This window comes from Tasmannia lanceolata, unplaced genomic scaffold (genome assembly GCF_043159265.1).
Source record: "Tasmannia lanceolata isolate RefF3 unplaced genomic scaffold, GAP_Taslan_0.1 ptg000044l, whole genome shotgun sequence".
NCBI classification, from domain to species: domain Eukaryota; kingdom Viridiplantae; phylum Streptophyta; class Magnoliopsida; order Canellales; family Winteraceae; genus Tasmannia; species Tasmannia lanceolata.
This window is the reverse complement of record NW_027518721.1, coordinates 20,237,404-20,245,150: the sequence shown is the minus strand read 5'-3', so window position 1 is coordinate 20,245,150 and position 7,747 is coordinate 20,237,404. Positions and strand designations below refer to the sequence as shown.

Here is a 7,747-nt window from a genome sequence, read left to right as displayed (position 1 = left end):
TAGACGAAAACACCCCTAAAATGGCTGATAATAACCATGAGAGTTCATAACTGGAATAATGTTGAAAAGTGTAGTATTATAATTCTAACGGGCGTTTTAGTAATTTCACAAAAAATAAAAAATAATTAGCAAAAAAGGTCCGTGCAACCGCCATTGACGTTCCAAGAACAAATGAGTTCACACGTGAGCCGCGTGGGAATTTACAAAATGAAAATTAGCAAGAAGTCCTTGTAATAAATGAAATTAAGGTGGGACCCACATCGAGTCAGATGGTCCCATCATTTCTATCTATGGACTATCCAAATTGATTAATTTTTTTATTCCAAGCTCATACTCTAACACAAGATACATACATACATACATACATACACGACTCGGATTGTGTTTTGTATATAATTTTCCTTATGTTTTTTTTATTTCCATAGGTTGTGGAAAGTGGGAAGTGGAGTTTTGAGTTTTATATATAAAGACCCTTCTATTCCTCTTCTAGAGTAGTTACCCTCTTTTGAAGAGAGAAGAACTAGGATTCCAGAGAAACAAATGGAGGATATGAAATCAAGATTCAAAAGGATTTGTGTCTTCTGTGGTAGCAGCCCAGGGAAGAAAGTAAGCTATCAAGAAGCTGCAGTGCAGTTGGGAAACGAATTGGTATGAGTACTTTTTTTTTTTTAAATTTGATTTGAGTCTGAGTTTTCTATAAGTTGTTTATTTTTATTTTTTTTTAAAAGCCAACAAATGTTTGATTCAAATCAACCATGAAAATCATTGATTAGTTCCAAATTAAATCCTAAGACAAGAGTTTTGATGATTCAAAGATGTGACTCATTTCCATTATTTACAAGGTTTGGGATCATTTCCATCTTGAAATGGGTTTTTGGTGTATTGGATTTGTTAGATTGGTTCTGAAACTTTTGATTTTATGTATGGAAAAAGGAAAGTAACAAGAGAAACTCATTGGTCTTTTCATTTTGACTGTGTGACACAAAATGTTCATTCCTTTTTGTCTTATTATGGATCCATTATTGGAGGGAGTTTGTGGGTTTTGACAAGTGCAATCTAATGCCCACTTCTTCTCTCCCTCTCCTCACATGAAAGACTCTTCATTTGTTCTACCATTTTTCCTTTTCCTTATTTTTCTCTCTTCATTTTCCCTATTTTTTGATGTGTTGGCATTGTAACAAACAAGCTTTGAACGTGGGATTATTATTGGTGAATTAGGTTTTTTGGCATGAGCCATGGCTAGCTGTAATCTGCCTGTCACTTGGCCAGCCTTATTGCATGATCTTGTTTTCAAACAAAATAATTATTAAAAAAAAAAAAAACATGCTTTTCCCTAGGGAACAAACGTGCTACCTTAGTATCATGACTCATTAGCATGTTTTCTTGGGCACCCAAGAGAAATTCTAGGGTTTTGGGGTTCTACGAGATTACAACTATCCTAGTGTTTAAGCAAGGTCTTCTTAATAATTTCTAAATAACCATATTAATAGGTTCATCTATTATAATAAAGAAGCTAACTAGTTTTGTGCTGGATCTTTGTGACACGTCACGTGGGTGGTTTTCATTTTGATGTATTTTTGAAGGTGGAGAAAAGGATTGATTTGGTGTATGGAGGGGGAAGCGTGGGACTAATGGGGCTGGTTTCTCAGGCTGTTCATGATGGTGGGCGCCATGTCTTAGGGTATGTTCTCTCTCTCTAAGATATGAATGAATGGAGTTCTTTTTTTATTATGTTGAACTTATAATGAGTATATGTTTCTTGGTTCTCTCATGTACTTATTACCACAACCCACTCCATACCAACCTTAAAATGTGGCTATATGGATGCTGATCTGTGGTATAGTTCATTTAGAGGGCTCCATATGGATGACCCATTGATTTCCTGAGTCTTAACCAATCCATATTGAGACTACCCGATGAACGGTCTAGATCAGCATCCGCACTTGTATTGCGGCGGTGTACGGTGATGATTAAGCATATGATGGGTTCTAGTTCATTAGTGGCATGATTATTTTTCGAGTAGAGAGGCTTTGTATGTCATGTGGGTCCAATAGGCTTGGTGAATTGATTCTTGTTTAAAAATATTTTAAGCCCTGTTTGTTTCGGATTTTGAGAACCAATTGTGAGTCAAAAGCTGATTATTGGACTCATTTTCAAAATCCAACGCAACTGGATGCTGCTTGTAGAAAATAAAGTATGGTTATCTTAAGCAAGAGTGTATGGTGTTATGTTGCTTCTTCGTTTATGTTATATTTTTAAAAATGGGTCATTGGAAAGTTTGAGGTTTGAGTCGGTAAAATATCTAGTGTATGTTGTGATAGGTTAAAGACTGCTTCTTTGTTTATCTTTTATGTATATTTGGGTGTTTCATCTCTCCTTGTTTTTTATCTTTAAAAAATATGAGAGCTTTATTTATTTATCAGAAAATATGGAGTTTCTATTGTCTTGCCATTGTTTTCATTCAGTTGAGTAGCTAAGATATGTGATTGCATGGAACTTTAACTGATATTACTGTGTCTGGGTTTTTGTAGGGTAATTCCCAAGACATTGATGCCAAGAGAGGTGAAGTTCACAACTTGAAAGATTCTTGTTTTTCATTTTACTTACCCTTTTATGAGCTGCATTTTCTGTCCATAATCAGAAGAGCCCATTACCTAAGAGCAATAAAGCTTGCTATACCTTTTGCAACAGGACAGCTTGTCAATAGCAGTATTTGTTTCTGTAAGGGGGAAAGGATTGATGGGATTCTGCCTAGTGTGATGTGGCTGGGCCTTCATGTTCTCTTGTTTTATATTTTGTTTTTTTGGGGCAGTTATAATGTACAGAATTTGATTGATGTCAATCTTGTTTGAGGATGTTGGGTTGGGCTTTCTATGATTCATTTTGCTTTTCTTTATTTTGGGGCCCTTGGATTGTTGGTTTGTCTCAAAACTATATATGTAGAGATGTGAGTTTTGTGGGGCTTTTTAATTTGGTTATAGACATGCTGTTTAAAGTGAACTGAGAGGCATTGTTTCTATAGTGGGTAGCTTTTGCCTTTCATGAACTGTGAAAGTTTATGAATTGCATTAAAGAGCTTGACAACAATCAAAGTACTTGTCTAGTGGAGTTTGGTTTCTTCTTTTTGAAATAGAGTAGACAACGATTAGGTTGGGTAATTATTTAAGAAGAACAAATATTCCCCATTTGTGATCTTGTATTATAATTTCTTTTTTTTTTCCTTCTCTATCAATTATATTTGTTGAATTGACTCTCTTCTCTTTATTTCTCCTGTTGGAATTAAAACCTTTATAGACATATTTCATTAAGTTTAAGATTTCTGAATATTATTATATGGTCTTGTTATAGATAACTGGAGAGACTGTTGGAGAAGTGAGAGCTGTATCTGACATGCATCAAAGGAAAGCAGAGATGGCTCGCCAAGCTGATGCCTTTATTGCTCTACCTGGTATAGAATCTCAGCCCACACCCAAAATATCCTTCATTGCTGAGTATGCATTTTTCTAAGTTATAAATTCATACAAATTTCCAACTTAATTTATTGTCTATATGCTGCTGGAATTTGGTAAAAAAATAAAAATAAATCAGGTGGATATGGGACTCTTGAAGAACTGCTGGAAGTCATAACTTGGGCACAGCTGGGAATCCACAAGAAACCGGTAAAATTATCATTTGCCGCATTTAGTAGATGTAAGATAAGGTGCATAAACTACACACCATTATTGTGGTGTATTTTCTATCATCCGCAATCTGTTTACTGGTTATACTCAAGGAGTAGTGGTGCAACTTGGGTTGGGTTGGGTTAGGTTAAGCTTGTGTTAAAAATGAAACTAATTGAATCTAAACCGCAGCAGATTTGAAGGTAAAGCTCAACCAAATTCCCAAAAATCAAAATGAGTTCACCACTACTAAAGATAGTGCATTTCCTCGAAGTGATAAAAATTGTAAATAATTCATAGATCCTTCTATAATGCACGATGGATAATTGATTTTTGACTGAATTAATGGGCATAGTTAATACCATCACTTTGTTGAAAAGCTATCTCTATGTATGATAATGCTCTGAGGGTTTTCTTGTCTCTTTTTAATAATAAAGGTGATTATGTATGAAATTATATTATTAAAATGGTTAATATTTCCATCGACGAGTGACTCTTTGAATGTAATAAAGGGTAGTTCATCTCCTCATTTGGCGATTTGCTTGATGGATGGATGAAACATCCGATTGGGTGGTGGGTTCCTCTCTATCTCATATCACCATGTCAGGAGGTCGGCTAATTACGAGGCCAATAGGTTAGCAAGGGATGGTTGCTCTAGCTCGGTTTTGGATGTCTGTGATTTCCTTTCCCCTTGGGTGTTATTTTCTTGTATTGTGTTTTGCTCTTCGTTATTTTATTGCTTGACCATTTCGATTGCCGGGATTTTTCCGTGTCTTTGTTGTTTTCATCAATAGAATTCTCTGCCAGTATGAAAAGATATTCCCTTAGCACCCCATAATAATAGATTTATTGATGAATCCTATGAAAATTAAGATGGATTAATTAGGATGCAAAAGGCTGTTTTTTATGCTGGTTATTAAAATCTAAATTTCACTTTGGGTGGCAAACTACTCAAGGGATGGTGGTTACTAGACACATGTTCCCATTGAGTTATGGAATGTGTCACCATGAATGAGTACTAACTTTTTTGTAAAGAAATAAATAAGAAGAAAAGTGAAAAAATGCATGTCTTTGCCATGGTAGACGCCATTCCTTTTCCCACCTCTTGCCTCAAAGTCAAGATCCCGCCCATGGAAGGTTTCCATGTTGGCCAAAAAATGGATTAGTCGTCTACAAAAGATGGTCAAATATAACTTTCTAGAGTGCATTTGATTCCTTGCTTGTACAAGCATGCAAGGAATATATATCCTCATGGTGGCCAACGATTGGTCAGCTTTTCTCATTTTAGTCAATTAAAACTAAAAACAGAGACCCCATTTGATTACTTGCAATGTTTAGAGTTTCTAAATTAGGAAGTCCTCAAATCAAGCAAGAGCATCTTGTTTTCTTTTTGTCTTCTCTAATTGAATACCCCACATGGGATTACTATAAAAATCAGAATTATTGCAGCCAAACCCAGGTTTTAAGCATCTCATTATTGTATTTGTATTAGTTTATAGAATGTTAGAGATTGCATTACAAGTCTTTTTGAACTATATTTTTTTAACAGGTGGGTCTTTTGAACGTTGATGGATATTATAATTCCTTGCTATCCTTCATCGATAAGGCCGTTGACGAAGGCTTCATCTCTCCATCTGCTCGTAGGATAATCATATCTGCCCCAACTGCCAAGGAATTAGTGAGGGAGCTAGAGGTAATAAAACTAATTAAGATTATCATTTTTTTAAATTTCTATCTAGTACATGACTGAGGCCGACTTTAGTGCAATTACAATTCTTGGAAACTAATTAATTTGAAGAATCGACTTGCCTATGATATTTTTAAATGATAGACGAAGACTATCGTGCAAATATTATGTTTGAATAAATATTGAAGTATATGAATCTAGTAGTTAGTTCTTCATTAATAATAAGTTTGCATCATCTAGCTTGTGGGTCCCATGACAGATGTGGGGCCAGCTAGAAAAGCCCTATTATTTAAGTAAATATTCATGACCTTTTATTTACCCTTTATTTTTCAGGAATATGTACCAGAGTATGATGAGGTTACCTCAAAGTTGATTTGGGAGGTAGAGCAGCTAAGCTACGTGCCTGAAGCAGGTGTTGCTACGTTGTGACCGAGGGATTGTATTAGCATATTTTGGGGCCCCAACATATACACGGTTGATGTTTTACCGTCCTAACACATACAAAAAAAAAACATGTCTTTTTTTGTTCTTTTTTGTTCTTTTTGATGGGTGAAACAAAAATTTCATTCAGCTATCTATACATAATATATAGACACTTTGTTTTGCCCGTTGATCAAGAAGTTAATTAATCATCGACGGTTATATTTAGAACTTGTTCTCCCACCCTGTCTTCTTCCTGTCTTGAAATTTTTAAATTTTGAAATTGCTGGGTTGGGTTTTTGGCTGAAGAAAACCCATGAGAGCAATCACACAAAAGAACACGACAGATTAGAGAGAAAACCACGGGTGAATCCGATGAAATATCCACTATTGTAATAAGTAATACGATGTTTCTGTCTCAAGATTTTTACCCACAACTTGAGACCATACAAGAAATAAGAGTAATCTCGATGCGAACAACCAAATCCACTTTCTCACCAAAATTACGTACTTCGATCTTCAAGACGAAAAAACCCAAATCCTTGCTAAATCTCCGTGCAACGGGAAAGTTAAAACCCAAATCCTTGCTAAATCTCCATGCAACGAGAAGGTCTAACGGCGTGCTGAAAGTCTTGAAGAAGAATCCCTAAGAAAGGCCTTATGTTTTGATACCAAGCTAAAACCTTAACACAAAGGAACCATTGTTCTTCTCTTTCTTCATCCTTTTTTCTCTTTCTATTCTCACTATTTCTTTTTTTAACGTTTTACAAAACGTCAACATAGCCCACACTCACGCAACTTTCCCTTTTTCAATAGGAAACCTCTTGTTTCCTATTTCAATAGGATACATGGTATGTGGGATGTGGGTCACACCATGGGGCTGGACCCCACAACAGAAATGACATGAAAGGTGAGGGCATGTTTGGAAAACATGGAAAATTATTTTCATGGAATATTAATGTGGGGCCAATTGTGACAGAAGAGTGAGAAAAGGTTACCCTACATTAAATTTGGGTTTTATACATTCTCTCGACCCATCTCACGCAATTGGCCCCACTAATGTTACATGAAATATTTTTTTCATGTATGCCAAACGTGCCCTAAGTCCCTCTTTAGATTGCAGGGATTTTTGGAAAAGAAAAACTTTTCCAAAATTTCATGCCTTTCAATTGTTTGATCACACATAAAATGAAGTGACTTAACCACCACAATTCAAGTTTTATTTACAAGAACCTTTAATTTACAGAAATGATATCAGCGTTACCATGTTTTGATATTTCTGCAATAGCCTCTTGTCTTTTAGTATTTAAAATGTTGCCAGAAGGTTATTACCGTTCCCAAAAAGCTCTCACATGCCAATTAAAAAGAAAAGACAAGCTAGGACCGTGCAACTATAAAAACATAGTTGGGCCGATATCATTTCCCTTAATTTATAGTGATCCTCAAAAAATTTATCATTCCCCACGAAATTGTGGAAGTGCAAAAGTTTCCTAGCAAAAAGTTGTCCTAAAGAAAAGTTTTTTGGGAAAAAAACTAATACAAAAAAGAGAATTTATGTGATGGATGGCCGTGAAAACACGTGAAGTCTAAAAAAGTAGGTACGGCCCACTCCATATGATGATCCAAACCGTTCATCTGTTTGGGCACAACGTAGTAAATAGGTTGTGCCCCAAAAATCATTTCCATAGGATGATCCTAACCCTCTGATATGTAGAAGACTCCATAAATGAAATTTGGGGCACTCCATATTCAGATCAGATCAGTTCAGATTGGAGTGTTAGGATCATCCTATGGAAATGATTTTTGAGGCACAGCCTATTTACATTGTGTCCAAACAGATGAACAGTTTGGTTCATGATATGAAGTGGGTCGTACCTACCTTTTTAGACTTCACGTGTTTTCCCGGCCACCCATCATATAAAATTCTCTACAAGAAATTATTATGCTCTCTGGCCCATTTCTACCATGGTTGCCCCTTAAA

At 35.7% G+C, this 7,747-nt stretch overlaps 1 protein-coding gene across 1 annotated transcript; it reads left to right on the top strand.

Annotated features, from left to right (window-relative positions):
* Nucleotides 1–414: 414 nt before the first annotated feature.
* LOC143863574 (cytokinin riboside 5'-monophosphate phosphoribohydrolase LOG7) lies at nt 415–5,953 on the top strand. Its single transcript, XM_077374284.1, has 7 exons — nt 415–648; nt 1,584–1,681; nt 2,532–2,562; nt 3,349–3,448; nt 3,589–3,659; nt 5,209–5,352; nt 5,680–5,953. Exons 1-7 carry the CDS (start codon nt 541–543, stop codon nt 5,773–5,775), a joined length of 648 nt encoding a protein of 215 aa, XP_077230399.1. The 5' UTR covers nt 415–540; the 3' UTR covers nt 5,776–5,953.
* The last annotated feature ends 1,794 nt before the right edge of the window (nt 5,954–7,747 follow it).

What these genes read in the sequence shown, in the direction of transcription:
- LOC143863574 (XM_077374284.1), top strand. Translation starts at nt 541, where the DNA reads ATGGAGGATATGAAATCAAGATTCAAAAGGATTTGTGTCTTCTGTGGT. An exon ending in GGTGGGCGCCATGTCTTAGG is followed by an intron (nt 1,682 to 2,531) that starts GTATGTTCTCTC and finishes GGGTTTTTGTAG; the next exon opens with GGTAATTCCCAAGACATTGA. An exon ending in AATTAGTGAGGGAGCTAGAG is followed by an intron (nt 5,353 to 5,679) that starts GTAATAAAACTA and finishes TTTATTTTTCAG; the next exon opens with GAATATGTACCAGAGTATGA.